General features: G+C 45.3%; 1 protein-coding gene across 2 annotated transcripts in view; it reads left to right on the forward strand.

Moving 5' to 3' along the window:
* C26H6orf89 (chromosome 26 C6orf89 homolog) overlaps positions 1-16,643 on the forward strand; it is a 34,142-nt gene extending 17,499 nt beyond the window's left edge. For both annotated transcript variants that reach the window (XM_074977715.1, XM_074977716.1), the window contains exons 4-8: positions 7,173-7,327; positions 7,612-7,751; positions 9,663-9,789; positions 10,730-10,853; positions 11,589-16,643. In XM_074977715.1, coding sequence (XP_074833816.1) covers positions 7,173-7,327; positions 7,612-7,751; positions 9,663-9,789; positions 10,730-10,853; positions 11,589-11,674 — 632 coding nt within the window. In that variant the 3' untranslated portion in view covers positions 11,675-16,643. The remainder of the gene's footprint in view (positions 1-7,172; positions 7,328-7,611; positions 7,752-9,662; positions 9,790-10,729; positions 10,854-11,588) is intronic.
* The last annotated feature ends 1,657 nt before the right edge of the window (positions 16,644-18,300 follow it).

An 18,300-nucleotide genomic window follows, 5' to 3' on the forward strand; every position in this document is an offset into this window, starting at 1 on the left:
AAGTTCACATGGGGAGGAGAAGGTCGGGGGGTGGGGGGGAGGGCGAGGAGGAATGGGAGAGGTCCAAGTTGCTGCATCCGCTGGTTGTTACTGAAAACTGACCGGAGTAGTAGACTTAAAAGGAAGAAAACAAAAAATGAGCACATAAAGAACCACACTTTTTAAGGGCCTGATTCAGAGCACATTGAAAGGAAATAAGACTCCTGTGAACCTAAGTTCAGATGGATTTAGTGCTGTTATTGATCAAGATTTGCTTACAGAAAAGAGGCAGGAAACCCAGATGTAAATCAGTCTAAAACCAGATTGTGAAGCTTCTTTGCATGAGTGTATCTGCTTGGTGCCTGGAGCTCTTTTGCATTCGACATGAATGATGCTGGCTTTCCCTTTCACTAAAGGCAGTATCTAGAACAGTGGCTGACTGCAAAAACCCTGGGATCTGATCGAAAGCCCACTGAAGTCCCTGGATGTCTTAAAATCATAGAGTCCTAGGGCTGGAAGAGACTTCAGGTGGTCTTCAGGTCCAGCCCCCTGCCCAAAGCAGGACCAACCCTAACGAAATCATCCTAGCTATGGGTTTTATGAAGCCAGGACTTAAAAACCTCTGGGGAAGGAGGTAACCCATTCCAGTGCTTCACCACCCTCCTAGTCTTCCCATGACTTCGGAGCAGGTTTTCCTGTGCAGAGAACTCTTCTTTGGTCCACACAGAAAACTCCCATGACTTTGCCTAATGGAGCTTTTCTGAGGCTTGGGTATTTTGTGGTCTATTCATGGTAGCTTGTAGAGGCCAACCAGCTCTGTGGTTAGCTGGTAGATGGTCAGCTCCTAAAGATTTGACACACAAAACATTACAGTGTGAAGCCCAGCAATGTCTGAGCTCTTAGCTGCCTTTACTTCCAAAAATCATGACATCATCTGCAGTTTGTTAGTGAGAGGCGCAACATTTGGCTCCTCACACCTTGGAGCGACAGATTTTTTACAGGGTCGCTGAGCTAGATTCCTGGCCTTGTTTCTCAGCTGGCTGCTGGTGACTGTTGTCAAATCCTCCATCTGTCACCTTGACAAAGGAGGATGAGTTGGTGACTGGGACTTCATGCTTTCCATTAGGTCTAAGCAAGTGCACTGCCATTGCCTTCATTGGTGTTCTCTGCTGGCTTCGAGGCAGATCCGATTTCAGGAGCAGTGCCCAAGCTTGTTCATAACCTTTTAGTTTGCAACCCAGCTGTGCTACACACAAGCCCTTATTGGCCTCTGCATTCATGTGCATCCGCAGGTTTAAAGACAGTTGTGTTCCTTGGTGACGAGAGGGCCAAAAATGGAGAAAATTTTGTGAAAATGTAGAAGAGCCATTTTAAATTGATAACTTGAATTATTTGTTCCACACAATGGAAATGTTAACCAAAAATCCCTCTAACATTAATCACAGTAACATTCCAAACAAAGTTGTTGTTACAGGGTGATTGTTGCTCATCCGTCCTCCTGGGGATCTGACCAGTGATGAACGAGAGACCAAAGGAGATCAGTGTTGTCTAGCACCTTACCAACACTCTCACTGCTAACTGGACTCTTGGAAGACATTTGGGGGTACATTACAGCTCAAAAACAGCACAGAACACTGAGAGCCAGGACTGGTGTCTGGAAATAAAGTTTATGGGACCACAGGAAACTTGGCCTCACCCATGAGACGTGGTCATCTGACTCGCTAAAATCATGCCTGATTACGGATGTTGCCAGACAAGAGACTTCCAGATTAGAGAAGTTCAACCTGTCCTGTATCTATTGTTTGCATTGCACTCGTGTAGGTGAGGCCCGGTCATGGACCAAGCTCCTCTGCACTAGGTGCTGTACAGTTACAGAATAAAAAGATGGTCGCTGCCCTGGAACCCTTATAAGCTAAGTTTAGGATGAAATGACTGGTGCATACAACAGTCAGGGAGCCTGAGGTCAGACTCGTACCAGAGGTGTAGTCGAGTTAGTCTGTATCTTCAAAAACAACAAGAGTCCTGTGCCACCTCATAGACTAACAGATATTTTGAAGCTTTTGTGGGCAAAGACCCACTCCATCAGATTCTTGTTCTGGAGATGCAGCTGAGGCAGTACTGCCCCGAAGGACAGGCTGTGGTCAAAGCAAAGCAATTGCCTTCCTGCAAAAACCAAGAGAGCTGTAGGAAAATCTAGCACAGGAGAGAAGGGGAATTGCAGCTGGACCATTTCCTCCGTAATACGGTACAACAGCCATTTCCATTTGCCCTGTGATCAGGCTACACAGGAAAAATTATGCATGCATGCAGCTTTCTACTGTAATGGAGCTTGAGATAATTGTAGCATGACCATAACAGTCACATGAGACAGTCCTGTGTATGCGAGGGTGTCTCCTCTTCCTGTTAAATCTACAAACAGATCACACACCCAGTGTGCTTCACTTAGAAAGCCGGTCACTCCCTAGAGGGGCTGGACAGAGCGATAATCTGAAAGGAATGCAGGAGGCTCATTGAAATGGAGAATGAACACTTTGTGACGCGCCTGCTCCGGTCCCTTGTGTGTTCTTGGATGCGTGTTGTCCTCCCGTCGACGAGCAATCTATTAGCCTTTCATCACTCCCTCCCTTCCTAGCAAAGCCTGGCCCTTCGCTCCCTCATACTTCTCATGCAGGTCACACACATTCGGATATGCAGACACACGCTCAACAATAAATCTAAAAGATTAATTAAAAATAAACCAACCCAGCCCCACCGACAGCAATGGGAGTACACCTCCCATGCTCCCTAGCTGGCTTATTTGGGGCAAAACTAAATAAGCTCTTCAATCGAGCAATTGAGAATGCAAATATCCTGGGCGAGTTCAAAAAAGAAATTGGGCCCTGCACTGGAGAGCTGATTAACATACAATCAAGCAGGCAACTGCACTCTCAGTCTAGCATAGCATTTCAACAGACCACCTGGCTAGAATGCTCTATAACAGCGTTGAGAGGATTTCACTGTAAACAGATTATTTTAATGTTGTGAAATTGCCTTTGTCTCATCCCAAGATATGTTTTATTGCTTTCTGTCCTTGCTAATGGCAACTGCAGTTACTCTGATGAGATCTTTCAGGTCTTTGTTTTCCTCTTGTCAACCAGATGGGTTTTTTTTGTTTTTGTTTTTGAAATTCAAACTCCCTACTGCTGGCAAAACAAAGATTTTTTTCTTTTTTTCTTTTGTAAGCAGGGAGGATGGGAAAAGCACATTTAAGCATCTGCTGCTTCTTTCTGTTAAAGCATCATTTACCTTTTGCTTGGAATAAAAAATGCTACCCTTCAATATCTTTAAAAAAAGTAATAAAACAAAACAAAAAACTTTGTTTTCCAGTGAGAAACAGGAATTCTTTCCTGCTCCTTCTTAGTCCCTATACGTGGAATGCTCCGCTCAAGACTTGCAAGTTCACAAATAATAAAGAACTGAAGCCTGCGAGCTTCATGAATTTAAAAAAAAAAGTAGTTCCAAATAACCCTCCTGTATTGTTATCCCTTGACGAACCTTAAACCTCTATATCCATAATTCCTTGACTGGTAGGAAGAAAGGGACCTAAGTAAGGGAAATAAACCTAATACTTTTCCATCATATTATCCCCGCTGCATATAGCCACATAACTCATTACATGTAGTAATTCCAATGTTCATTCACATTTGGGAGCTTATGATTTTTATTTATTTATTTTAGCATTTAAAAGGTCTCCAGTCATCTGGGCGCTTGCTCAGTAGAGACGCTTAAGCTATGAGTTTCAAGTCTTCAGAAACAACAAGGAATCCTGTGGCATCTTAAAGTCGAATGCCATGGGACTTCAGGTTGTTTTTGCTGAAACAGACTAACATGGCTACCTCTCTGAAACTTGAAAGCCACCTGTAGGAATTAAACACCCAGTTTCCGACAATCAAAGCTTCAAGGTGGCTTTGAAAACTGTAGTTTAAAGGTACTGATGGTAGGTCGGGATTAAAGTGCTGGCACAATCAGCTCATGCCTGGGATCCAGTTGCTGGAGTCACGTGTGATCAGAATTTCAGCTTTCAATACAAATGTTTCCTGCCCTCCTGGTTGCAAAGAAAAGCTTAACCATGTGATCTCTTATTGATGCCTGCCTGAATCTGCTGGTGACATGAAACAGTAGCTCTAAGAGATGAGATGTACTCCATTTGTCTCCTCTGTGACAAACATGCTAGCTCCTTAAGGAGAGGGCAGGGCAAAGTAGGTTGGGAGCACGTCTATGGGAGCACCATGTGAAGTGTGTGGAGGACTCTGTGTTGCTTAAACTCAGCACCAAGTGTACCTGCAATCTGATGTGCGTGGACAGTGCCCTGTGCTCACGCTGACATCACTGGGACTCCACAAAGTATAAGTCAGGGTCTACCACTACAGGGCAGATGGTATAACCAGGACCTTAGGTGTATGTCTGCACAGCAAAGTTATTTTGAAAAAATCTTTGCTAGTGTCTACACGATGCAACTGCTATTTTGAAGTAATTTCGAAACAGCGCTTGGCTTATTCTGAAATAGGTAAACCTCATTCCATGAGGCATGGCACCTATTTCGAAATAACTGTTTTGAAATAGGGGCCGAGTAGGCAGGGAATAGAGCCTGTTCTGAAATAAGGTGCAGTGCATCCAGTGGCTCTGTTTTGAAATAGGGTCTATTGCGTGTAGGTGCTCTATTTCAAAATGCATTTTCTATGTAGCAGTGTTATTTCAAAATAAGCCAGTCTGCAAAAATCTCTTCTGGAATAGCTTATTTTGAAATAACACTGCTGTGTAGACGTACTGAAGCTGTCATCTGCTGAGACCCTGATCTTACAATTTACATATGTGGATGGACCCCTGAACATTGAGGTCAAAGAGGCATTATCATTGACTCTTCCATGTCCATTTATCCATCCAAAGTAACTCAGACCCTAACCATCACTCTTACTCCTTACTGACAAAACAAAAAAGCAGTCCTGTTGCACTTTAAAGACGAACAATATCATTTATTAGGTGATGAGCTTTCATGGGACAGACCCACTTCTTCAGCTCTGGAAAATCCTGATGGCTGATAGTTGAGACGAAGAGAATTTGAGAGAGAGAGATTTAAAAAAATAAATAAAAGCTGACAAATCAGCTAGATCGGGGGGGGAGGAGGAAGAAAAATTATTTCTCCAAGTGTCTGTTTAGTAGGCTGCCTGGGATCACTTAATATATCAAAGATGGGGAAGGTGTCCTTGTAACGCATAAGGTATAGGATATCTTTGTTGAGTCTGAAGTGAAAAGTGTCAGACTTGAGAATGAACTCCCAGTTCATGTCTCCCTTTGTAATCTGGTGTTTTTGTTTTAGAATGCACACTTTCCAATTTTGGATGCTGCGACCTGGTAGATTGACAGGTTTATGTCTTTTCAGATTCCTTATGTCTGATTTGTGTCCATTCATTCTTTGGCAGAGTGATTGTGCAGTTTGTCCAATGTACATGGCAGAGGGGCATTGCTGGCACATGATGGCACATATCACGTTGGTGAAAGTGCAGGAATATGATCCCCTGATAGGGAGCTGCTAAGAGCTCAGTGCACAGGTTAATTTTTTTTTAAATGACATAACCAAATCAAAATGCAAATGCTGATGATTTAAAAATAGCTTTCAGTAATGTTTCTTGTTTAAATTGAGACCGTTTTCCTCTAGGCTTTGCAGCCAAGTCCTTGCAGCATGGTACTACTGTATAATTGAAACTGACCTAGGGATGCAGCAAAGCCTGCCCAAGTTGAGTGTCTTGTAAAAAGCAAATAAGCAGCTGAGGTTGTGAAAAACAAATTTGGATAGTCTGAGGCCCTGGGAATGGCACCAATAAGGAGATTTTTTTAACTCGACAACTTAGTTTTGTCTTCTGGATGTCTTTTAAATTGAAGGGCAATCTAAACTTTTTCTTTATAGATTAGTTTCCATTTCATTGCACAATAGCAAGGCCCCATTGAATGTCCCCAAACTTCTGTAGTAATAGAATAGCTTACATGCCTCAAAGATTTACAGACAAAAAGTTTCCATAAAGCTTTTCCATGGATAGCCCCAAGGCCTTGTGTCCAAAAACATCCATTCACTGCCTTTTCTGACACAAGGAAAAACAGTTTATTATTAACAACAGTGATTACTCCAATAGAGCTTGCCCACTTCATTGTTTTTAATAGTTAATAAACACTGGATGCCATGAGTAATCTGATGATATTTTATGTTGGGTTTAGAAATACGTTAAACTCTTTGATATCTGGCACCCTGAGACTGGGAGGTTGCCAGATATTAAAATGTGCCGGATGATGGAGAGGTGTCTTTCCCTGGTCCCTGATGTGGCTCCATGCCTGCCTGCCAGGGATTCTCATACTTTTCTGTCTTGGCTCCCCTCTAGCCCCTCTCCACTGGAGCTAGGAGAGGTGAGTGCAGGGAGAGGTATGTTGCTTACAAGAGTCTCTCATAAAATTAGAATCCTGAGGTGTCTACTTAGAAAAGCTTTAGTCCTGCTTTGTGCTGCTGGAGTGACACAAAAGCAGACTTAAAAGAGGGCTGTGAGTACCTGCTCATCTCCTCCTCGTGCTCAGTCAATGCGACAGCTCCTCCCACCCTCAGCAGCACTGCTGGGCTGCTCCTCTCCTTCCTGGCGCCGCCTCCTCCCAGGCAACCCACAGCAGGGCCGAGCTGTGCCACTCCTGTGCCCATCGCACCTGCCCCAAATGGTGGGGCTCTTCCCCTCTCTTGAAGTCAGTGCACTGCTCTTCAGCCACCTCCGGCTTCAGCATGGCCTGTGCACTCGGGCGCTAATGGGGACCTCCGGGGCCCTGGAGCAGCCCACCCTGCCCAGATAACGCAGCACCTCCCCTTGGCGGGGCTGCCTTGTCCCAGGCTGCCAGCTCAGGGATGCCCCATCGCTGGGGGCTGCCGGGCACGTGACACTCCCTATGCGGCGTCCATTCTGCTCCCCATGTGACCAGTGGGTGGGAGAGGAGTGGGATCAGTCAGCAGGATGAGGCGGCCTAGGCACTGGGATGGTGCCTGGTGCTGGTGGTTTAAGAGTTCCAGTAGATGGAATACTGGTTGAGAGAGAGTTTACTGTAATGAGTTTACAGTCTGGACTCTTATCTTTCCATTTGACTCATCCTGACATGAAGCTTGATTTTTTTTCTTTTTCCTCCAGAGTGCCATGACTGGTGGAGACTAGATTGCAGGCAGAATGGTTCTATGATTCCTGTCAACTGCTCTTGCTGTGCTGCCATTAAAAGCCTCCAGGTAGTGACTGACCTAGGACAATTATCGGAAAACCTCCAGAGGCCTCAGCCCCTGTTAATCAAGGTAACGCATCTCTTTTTAATTCCAGAAGGGATCTAACTGCCTGAATAACCCAAACCAGAGAGACACCCCGCCCCCATCATAGCTCTGTGAGTTAGAGCAGATCATCCAGAAAGACATCCAGCAACTGAGAGATTTTTCACACTCAATAGGCAAATTGTTCCGATGCTCTCCCTGTTCAAGTGCACAGCCCAGACAGCTGCCCATTTGCAGTGGTGCAGGAAAGTGGAAATTGGAGAGAAAGTAGCTTAAGTTTACGCTGCTGTTGTTTCTCGGTTGCGTTTAAGACAGGACAGCATCTGTCTTATGACAAACTGAAGGATTTCCAATCCCGGTATCCAGAACTGATGGAGGTTACAATAGAAGAAAATTCAGCTGAAATATGGCGCTGCCGTCCAAGACAGATGTTTCCATTTGTCTACCCCTGGTGAGTTGAGAGAAAACACATGCAAGTGGCACACCCGCCTTTCCCCGGGGGTACCCAGGTTTTGTGCGGCTCAGAAATATATTGATGACTTACCAGGAGTCTGAGGGCTGCACCTGACTGGCAAAAAAAAAAAGATTTTGGTCCGCCCATGTCCCTAACTGAGTTGCAGTCCATGGAGGTTGCTGGCCTCAGTATGGAATGCACCATCCTGAAGGATGAAGGTTGCTGTGAACAAATTGGAGCATTGCATGCTGGGACTTCCTGAGCTGTTGCTCATTGGAGGAAGTTGGGTCCCACAGCCCAACTTCTTGGGCCATGGCCTGGTCTCAATCCAAAGGAAACCTGGTTGTCAGAGGAACCATCTACATTTCAGATATAACTGTGTGTGGTCTTTATGTGTGACCAAGGCCCAAGATTATGTTGACATCTGTGATTCGTGCTAAAGCTCTAGCCTTGTCCAGTGTTTTGACATGGTAGAGGAGCACAGTAGTGTCCCATCTAGAGGGAGCACCTTGTTTTTACAAACATCATTCTGCTTTGCTTATAAACTATGGGGCAGTGAATCTTGCAGTTGGGTCCCCTGGCACAAGTTAGTCTTGTTGGAACAAAACTGTTTCATTTGGAGCCATAGTACAATTGTAATTACAGGATTCGCCAGACTTAATGTTGCCTTTCTCAGCAGGAAGGAGGTAGACAGAGTGTGAGAAGAGGGCATGATGGAGCCTGTGCTTTGGTTAATGCTTATTGGGGTTCTTTATGCAGAAGGGACAATGCTCCTGATCAGTCAAGAGTGACGTTATGACAAGTGATTTGGCGCCAAGCTACAGAAGGATTAATTGGATTAATTCACCAGGCAGAGATTTAAAAATAACACCCCACTCTGCCAAACTATCTCCTCTTCTCTGGCCTAGTGAATAGACTTGGTTACCTTAAACCTTACACATGTGGTTTCAGTCAGTCTGAACTTCTTGGTTGTCTTTTTGTTCTGTTTGTACAGCCCCTAGCACAATGGGATCCTGGCCTAGGACTGGGGCTCTTAGGTGCTAACGCAACACAGATAATAAACAGTGCAAGGTGGCACTTCCCTAGTTCTGCAATGATTTTATTTGACTAACAAGTTAGGACAGATGTTTTGATTGGAAGAGAGCTCCTTAGAACCATAGAATTCTAGGGTTGGAAGGGACCTCAGGAGGTCATCTGGTCCAGCCCCCTGCTGCAAGCAGGATCAACCATAACTAAGTCATCCCAGCCAGGACCTTGTCAAGCTGGGACTTAAAAACCTCTAGGGATGGAGATTCCACGATCTCTCTTGGAAAGGCATTCCAGTGCTTCACCACGCTCCTGGTGAAATAATTTTTCCTAATATCCAACGTACAACCCCTTTTGTATCTTCAGACGATTGCTCCTTGTTCTGCCATCTGTCACCACTGAGAACAGTCTCTATCCTCTTTAGAGCCCCCTTTCAGGAAGTTGAAGGCTGCTACCAAATTGCCCCTCAGTCTTCTCTTCTGCAAACTAAATAAGCCCAAATCTCTCAGCCTCTCCTCATAGGCCATTTGCTCCGGCCCCCTAATTATTAGACATCTCCAGTGAAGAATCAAGTCTTTTTTCCCAACTCCTCATATCCTATCTCCTCTTCAAAGATGCCTCACTGTTTAAGAGAATGGTGTGACCAGGGTACAGGCATAGGAGCTGGGGAGTCATGTGTTCTAATCCCAACTCTGGCGCTTACTTTGTGTGATCATCTGGCTGTGCCTCAGTGTCTCCTCTATAAAAATAGGTCCAATAATATGTTGCTACCAGCCTCACAGGGGTATCAGGGAGAAAAGTTTGTGAAGCACTTTGACTTTGGACAAAGCCTATAGAAGTATTAAATAGTATTAAAAAGTGATTCTATAAAATGTTTTGCAGGAATAAAGCCCTGAATAAAACTCACATCCTCCAGGAACTTTTCCCTGCTTTGTCTTCACTGGCATTCCCAAAGGCTATCTCCCTGGAGAGCTGTTTTCTCATTCGCAACCCAGAGCTAGGGAATAAGGTGAGAAATCCATCACAGGGTCGCTTTCCTCTCTTGTGTAGATCAGTGCTGGACCTTGATGCAGGGAAATCACCTGCATACAGAGAGCCATTGAGAGTCCTGTGTGCCACCTACACCAAGGGGACTGCATGGACTGTATGCTGGTGCGCTGCACTGGACTAAATTCAACCCTCTAGGGCAATCCCTCGCTTTCCCCAAGCACTCTGGGAAATGGAGGTTGTGGTCTGATGATTGAAGCATGGGGAATGCACGTTAGCATGGCTGGGTTTCCTGCACTGTCCTGCCTCACTGTAAGCTTGAGGGCCAGTCATTCGACAGCTCTGTGTCTCAGTTTCCCTATCTGCAAACTAAAGCTCCAACTTGGGGTCTGTCTACTCTGCAACCTACAGCTGGGCCCATGACAGCTGGCTTAATTGTGGTGCAGTCGTTCAGTTTTGTTCTGGAGTACAGGCTCTTCAACCCTGGAGGTGGGACGTTCAAGCCTGAACATCTGTACTGCAGTTGTATTAAACAGCCACAAGCCTTGCAAACCAGTCAGTTGGCGTGGGAGTGTCTAACAAGTGTAGACATACCTGTAGCTACAGCAGAGGAGGATTGCGAAGTTGGTTTAACACACTACTTCCCAACTATGTTTGTTAGCGCTCTTGAGTGCTTCTCTCTGTGCCTCTGCCCACTCTCTCCCCAACTTCTGGGCCCATTTCTCCGCCCCCCTCGCCTTGGTTTTTCTCTGTGAGTGCAGTGGAGTGGTGGGGTTTGTACAGCTGAAGGCGGGAGGCATTAGCAGCCTGCACGGTCTTAGCCTTGATATGATTTCATATTGATAACCCAATAATAAATAGCCCTCTGAACATCTGCCCATGACCTAGTTGAGCCAGGCCCTGAAAGGACACAGAGTTTTTAAAGTTCTTTCCTCTGTATCTTTCCTTCCCATCCGTTACAGACCCACCGGCTGCACAGCACCTTTGCTGTTGGAAGCGGGCAGCTTACCCTGAATATTGCACCTTCCAGTGAGTGCCAAGGACACTGCAGGGCTTTGTCGGTGGAGCTGGAAGCAGGGGATTTTGGTGAGTTCCCGTGCCGCAGTGAGTAGACCTAGGAGATCCCCTCCCAAACCTGGGCCAGGAGGTGCTCCTCATTATGTCTTGTACTAACTGCCTCAAAAAGAAATGAGTGTCTACTGCCAACAGCAAATAATTGCCCCTAGCCAATATGCCGAGCTTTTTTTGTGCAGCGGGTGAGAAGAAGTACTCCCCACTCCCTGTGAGGACTCAGTTTATGACCCTGAAGCAGAAGCCACGTGATGCATTGAGATACTCTGCATAACTTCATGCCTAAATCCTGGCCCCTCAGTGCTTTCTTTGCCAAAACCCAGTGATTTCCAGGATAATTTGAGTCTCCTTTCCCATTGAGTCCTGCAGATAGAGGGCTTCCATATTCTTATCATTAACATTTTCTCTGCATTTTTCTCATCCCCACTAAACCATTGGCCTGTGGCATTGCCAATGCCAAGCAGGGCCAGGCAGGATGAGTGCTTAGAGAGGAAACTACCTTGGGATTGGCAGGGTGCTGCAGGAAGTGGTGTGGATGCTTTGCTGGCCCCTTTCCGTCTCAGTCTGTTTTGATTGGTGCCCTGCCTGGGTGCTGAGGGCCACTGTGCTGCTATGTGGTAGAGATGTAAAACACCAGCCCCAGTCTGCTGCTTTTCTGTCTTCATACCTCTCACAACGGTGTCTGAGCTGGTCCAGTGCAGTAACCACAGATGGGCCCATCTCATACTGCTTCCTGTTGGTTTCCCCAAGGCTACGCCAGTGCGGATTACTGGAAGATGAGCTTTAACTCCAGAGGAGCAGAGCCCATCATTATTTGCGATGGATCCACTAACTAAGAACTGCTGGAAAGCCAGACTCCATCTCAATGCAAGAACACCACGCAGAGTGCACAAGGAGATGGGCATAGACGAGCAATGGAGCTGATGGAGCAATGAAACACCCAGCCTACAATGCGGGAGGCCTTATTACTAATGCCACCATTTCCCTAACTGCCAAGGTAATACTTTGCCCATCCTCAGACACACCATGGCAGAAAGAGCGTTGAACTCCCTTTCCGCCATGGGTCAGCCCTGGTGGGGCACACAGGTATGTTCCTGAGAGCACGCAGATGGATTTCTGAGGCCAAGATTCTCCTTGTGTCCTTCCTGACTATTACACTGTTAAAATTTCACAGGGAGCCCCAGAGTGAGCAGCTAGTGAAGGAACCCATCCTGTGCATTCATCCCAGAGAGTAAGCATTGGACTGGCCTACCGGGTCCACTCTGTCAAGGGGACACTTTATGGAAACATTCCATGGTTCCCTCCACCCCCATCACAACCCAGTTCTGTGCCCCACAAGGAGGAGCCTGAGCTCCCCGCACCCTACATTCACAGACTCAGGTCTGGCTCAGTGACATGGGAAAAATGGGCCTTACAGCATGTTTACAAGACCGCCACACACAGCAGTGTTCTTGTACCAAATGAGTTTGTTTAACCCCTTATCCCCTTTGTCTCCCTGTGATCACTCTTCTGCATTACGGCAGCATTGGAGTGTTAAAATCTTTGAAATCTTGGCTCCTGCCTGCATTGGCAAGACAAACAGCCTTAGCACCTTACAAATCTCACTTGCATATATTGTGCAGCTCTTGTTTGAAATGTGCTGACTTGCTTTCCTTGGCCAGGGTGCAAGGGACCTAAATGAGGAGAACCATTAGGATCTGGTTTACCTGGATGTTCCTTCATCCCCCAATCGCTTGTGTTAACTTCTTCCTGACCCCAAAGTTCCAGCTCTCTCCAGAATGCATGTTGGATTTTTTTTCATGAGTCCCTCCCTTCTTCTGCATGTTTCCTGGTGCTTGTGTGCTCCCCTCTCCCTGCCTTTAGAGAGGATCGGTGTCATCTTGTGCAGGCTGCAGTTGCAGAAGTTCCTCCCAAGCCTGATCTTATGGGTCTTTGTTCCCACTGTGGAAGATGAGTTACAGATGTGTCGGATTGAAGTCATAGCCCCAGGCTGTGGTTCAGGACATTCTCACTTGCTAATATGGTATTTGGAGAGCCTCTTTTTTTAAGTGAGTTATGAGACACACAAATATTTTTATTTGTAAATATCTTTTGTTCAATTAAAATAATGGAGTGGAAGGATTTCACTCCACCCTTTAGAAGTTTTTTAGCAACAGCTGGAGAATGGGAGTGTGACACTGCTGTTATTTATTAATTGTGTGACAGTAATGCTTCCAGTCCCGATTAGAACCTCGTTTTGCTGAGTGCTCTACAAAGCTAAAAGAAAGACAGTCCCAAAACAATTTATAATCTGAGGACATGATCCTGCCAGCCTTTCCGTACATTCATAATGCTAATGAGCCTGACGAAGTGGGTCTGCCCCACGAAGGCTTATCACCTAGTAAATTATTTGGTTAGTCTTTAAAGTGCTACATGGCTGCTATTTTGTTTTGCAAAGATACAGACTAACACAGCTACCTCTCTGTGACTATTCTCTCTGTGCATTTGCAGGATCAGTCCCTGAAGAGGGATAAAACTGGCAGAGTAGAACTCAGGAGGATGGCATTTATTTCATTTGGCTTTAAACAATAAAAGTCCAATTGAATTGGCAGAAGAATCTTATAGGGACTTACGCTGTATAACTCTCTTTATTACTGTTTGCACTATTTTGCATTATTATACCTTACACTCTCTCACACACATATATTTTGGGCTGGATTCTGTGCATAATTGCCCTTGATTTCGGTGGCAGAAGGATCATGCCCTAAACCCACAAATTAGTGACCAAAGCTACTTTATATTTTGGCAGCTTTTCAGTTAAAATTCAGAGGCTAATGGGGCTACCACAACTCCTGGGCTTTTCTTTGCTTACCTCTGTTTTAATTAAGCATTCAGTGAGAGACGGATACAGGGAATATATTGGACTCAATGTTGTTAAGATAATGGGTGAGTTAGTGCTGCTATTTCTTCTAAGTGTCCTTGAATGTGACTTGTAAAATGTTGCTGAGAAAATTGTCAGCAATCTGTTAAATGCCTGTGTTTTGTGACCTGCGTCTAGGCCAATGCAGCTCCCTGGCTTGAGAGAAGGAAAAATAATCGGCCAATGGTACAACCAGCTGTGAGGCTCCCTACCAAGCCGTGGGTTCTAAGCTGGTTTAAGTCTGTTCTACAGACATGCTCCCATAAAAACATCTCCTCCCCAGCTCAAACACAACCAGAAGAGTGTTACACCCATTGGACGGGAGATGATGAATCTGTCCCAATTGCAGATCTGCTTTCCAAGTGCACTTTTGGTCTCTGCCTAAATTTCCCAAGCTGTATCTTGGCGATACAGTCCACATGTCCAAACCTCAATGCCTTTGGAATTTACATCATTTGTTTTTACAGTTCCAGTATGTTTTCTCCTCTGCTTCCGAGAGCTGTAAGGAATAAAAGGCAGACTTAGCTGCTAAACCAAAACAGAAGGGGACTGATTTTACTCTGCTTGTTAAAATACTGGAGAATACAATGTGGCCCCATCAGCCCTAGAACACAAAGCCCTGGTCTATGGCATGGTTTCTAGCTCAAGTCCAGGCTTATCTCCAGCAGCACAAATAGTGGTAGCCCCTTGCTGTGATTCTGTACAGGCACGGTTAGCAGGGGTTTGAATGCATGTGTAGATAAGGCCAAAAGACAATGAGGCTGGTGAATCTGAGATGAGTAGGAGCTGAAACTATTTCAGCACAACAACGCTTCCCAGGCTAGATAGTCTGACTGCAGGCAAGATCTGGTCCAGTCCCACTCCCTCCCACCTCCTTTGTGTTTTGGGGGCTCTCAACCAGAAAAGCAGTAGCATTTTCAAATGCAGAGAGAGGTGGGAACTGGCGAGTCTATTCTTGTGATCTCATCCAGCCAAGGAATTGGCAACGAAAGGGTTAAATGTTGCCCCAAACAGCCAGCCAGCTCTTGTGGCTCTGGAATTTGTAACAGAGTGGATCAGCCTGCCTTCTTCTCAGTTAATGAAGCATCTTAGCAAGTGGATCAAGTTGTTGATGCTGTGTTTTATGTCGTGGGTGACAGCTGCCTGATGTTCATGGGCCCTTCTTCACATGTCTTAAACAGTCTCTGTATGCAGCTAATTTCACACCTTACCCTGCTCTCTTCTGGCATGTGCCAGTGCGCAGCTCCATTCACCCGCTTCACCCCTCTTCTGAAATTCACTGCGTGCCTATGTGCTCCATGCATGAGCTTGGAGATGGACTTGTACCTGCCTGAAGGTTATGGCCTTGCAAAGCTGCTGAGAAAATTTACCAGCCCTGACACAGCCTTGTTCCCTTGCCCATAATGACTGAAGATGACAAAACTTTGTATTGCAATCACCTGTAAGGAAAGATCACCTGCTCGCAGAAAAGGGGCAGGTAGGACTTTGCAGAGTCTGGTCTACGGCTTGTCTTGAATAATCTGAGACATGACTGTCTGCTGTCCTCATATCCTTGGTTTCTAACCTCAGGATCATGGAATGCAGTTAGAAGGAGTCTGACTACTTTGATTGCGGCACTGGGAAACTAGGGGAATCAGGACACCCAGGTTGCATTGATTTTAACAAGAGTTACACAGTGCTGCAAATCTCAGCCTCAGAACTCCGTTGCAAGGGTAAGAGTTTACTGGCTGGCTTTTGATGCATGTGCCAGCCCCTCGCTCTGCAGCTTTTGCAAAGTGCACACTCTCCAGAAAGGGGAGGTACTGGCTGTGCTCTTTGTCTTGGCATATATCTGCACTTGGGTATGTGTACTCATGCTAGCTTTAACCGACCTAGTACAGGTAACAGCAGCGGTGAAGACATCTTGGCATGGACCTCAGCATGGGCTAGCAGTGCGAGTACCTTCCTGACTCCAGGCGAGCTTGTACAGGCCACACTGAAGTATGTGTTGTCAGAGCTTCATTGCTCTTTTTAGCTGTGTCAGACAGGTTAAAGCTAGTGCGGGAATGGCTGCCCAGGCTGCAGTCACACTTCAGCATTAGCTGCATCCGCAGAGGCACAGGGAAGAAAATCAAGTGAATAGTGATTTGAATGGCGATAGCACTATTGTATGAGGAAGGTGAGCCTGCCACCCTTTCTCACGCAAATAACCTGCCTCTCTGCAGTGGGACTGCGGTGGTGGCGAAGGGCTGCAGGATCCCACAGTGTGCTGAGGTGCCCTGGATTCCCAGTTAATGGGAAAGAAGGGAACTCAGGCCTTTCCAGGATCGGATCACAAGTCATGAGCAATTCCAGCAGCCTTGCAACCAAGGGACAGAAGTCTTTCACCTCTCAGAGAATTCAACTTTCTCCTCTTTGTGTATTTTTTATCAAGAGCTATGTATGCATCTCTTCTGGAATGCCTGAATTAGGTCTTTTACAGGACAGAGGGATCGTCACATTGAGTTAAACACAGGAGGGCCTGGCCTTTCCTTTTGCTTTGCAGGTTCTAACAAATGAGCATTGATTTATTTTTAATTGTCTCTTTTTGTTTAGTGGAAAAGAGTGGGTAATATGGTTAACTGTAACATGTTACGAAGACTCAGGGTATGCTTGGCAAGCTATTATATGAATATATGCATAAAGACTGTTGAATTATGTACACTAAACTTTCAAGTGGCTGTTAAAAGAATGTAAATATGCAGTGAATTTTATGAATGATTATAATTTAATATATTGCGAAGTTTGTAAATATTTGGGAAAAGCCTGTAAAAAGTGTAAATAAATAAGCTTTGTATGTAAAAAGAATTAAAAAAATTTTACTTTTTGCATTTAAATACAAACATTGATGCACTTTTTCCCCAAAGTGGATTTTTCTTTTTTTTTTTATTAAAGAAACAGCATCACAAGCAAGAGCAATTTTTTTGTGACTACACTTGAGCTATGGCAGCAGGAGGGTACAATAGAGGTCTGCAAATGCTGTGTAGATTGATGATGACCAACATGCAGCATTACCTGTTTGACAGTCTGGTAATATTTTGTCTTTCCACATAGGTAAAATTTTCAAAAATGTGTTGAGTGATTTGAGCCTAATTCTCAGTTGCAAGGGTGATTCTCTCCTGCATGCACTTAAAACTTTGCTGATTTACCACTATAGGTTGAAGCTCTCTTGTCTGGCAACATTGATGGTCCAGCATGATTTTTAGTTAGCCAGATGTCCACTTATCATGGGTGTGGCCCAAGTTTCCTGCAGTCCCATAAAGTTTGTTTACAACCACCAGTCCCGGCTGTCGGTGTTCTTTGCTGTTACTTAGATGTGATTTACACTGAAATATCATCTAAGAACCCTGTGAGCAGTGGAAGTGATGGTAATGCTGCTAGACAATACTGATCTCCTGGGTGTGGCAAATTCTCTCATTTGGCACCAGTCAGGTCCCAAGGGTGCCAGCCCAGAGAGGTTCCACCTGTACTACTATAAAGTGGCAAACGTGCCCCTAGTATGGATCTGGTTTGGGATCAAAAATGGATAATACTGGTGCAACATAATCCTGTTTGAGAACCCATATAAGACACCCTGACACTAGTATACCTGTATCCACACTAGGACTGTTCCTGGAATATCTATATCAGCAAAATATCAGCCAACATAACTATATCCATGAAAGCAAAGTAGCTTTTGAAAATTGGATTTTGCTTAAGTGCTTTTGAAAGTGTTTACACAAGGCTGGTACTGTATTTGCAAAGGAACCTAATATGCCCAACTTCAGTTTTGTTTTGTTTTGGTTTTTGTTTTTCCCAGTGGGATCAGGTACCTAATGCCCTTATTTTCTTTTGGAAACTATAGCTGTGAAGCCTGATCCAGAACCCATTGAAGTCAGATCAGACCCACAGAGGTTCAGAGGTTATGTAACAAAATTATTTGTTCCTAACAATGCAGTTGAACCATAGTTTCCTTATTGAAGCACATGTATATAAAAAGATGCATTCCTCTCACACTTACCTAATCGGGCCTGCAGGAGACTAGCTTGTCAGCACAAGGGTGGGAGATCGGGGCTTGTTTTGCAGCGTCTCAGAACTTCTGACATTGATTCCAGAAAGAATAACTGTGGGTGGGATTCTGGAGCAGGGAAGGCGCCCTTGATCAGTTGAAAATTTGCCAACAGCTGCAGTTGCTCCTGCCAAAAAATTCATTGTTATTTGCAGGCAAGCCATGACAATTTTTATTGATTTGGAGTGCTGCTTGATATCCCGCTCAAATCACAAGCACCAGTGCTTAGAGTGCACCAGGAGAGTCCACAGCCACTCAGAGCCCAACACGCCGTCTGCGGTGATAGATCCAGGCTTCCCCTCTTGGCCATGAACTTGGACAGGAGAGAATGGGAGTGGGGGGGAGAGGTCCGAGTAAATTCCATAATTACTCCCTACTCTTCTTTCCTGCAAACATCCCTAAAAGTCCCAGAGCAAGGTTGGCATTTTTGTATTCCAGTTAGGAGGGAAAAAAAAGAGTTGAGGAGTGGAAGCAGTGTGTGTAAATAGATATATTTA

This window comes from Carettochelys insculpta, chromosome 26 (genome assembly GCF_033958435.1).
Source record: "Carettochelys insculpta isolate YL-2023 chromosome 26, ASM3395843v1, whole genome shotgun sequence".
Classification (NCBI taxonomy): domain Eukaryota; kingdom Metazoa; phylum Chordata; order Testudines; family Carettochelyidae; genus Carettochelys; species Carettochelys insculpta.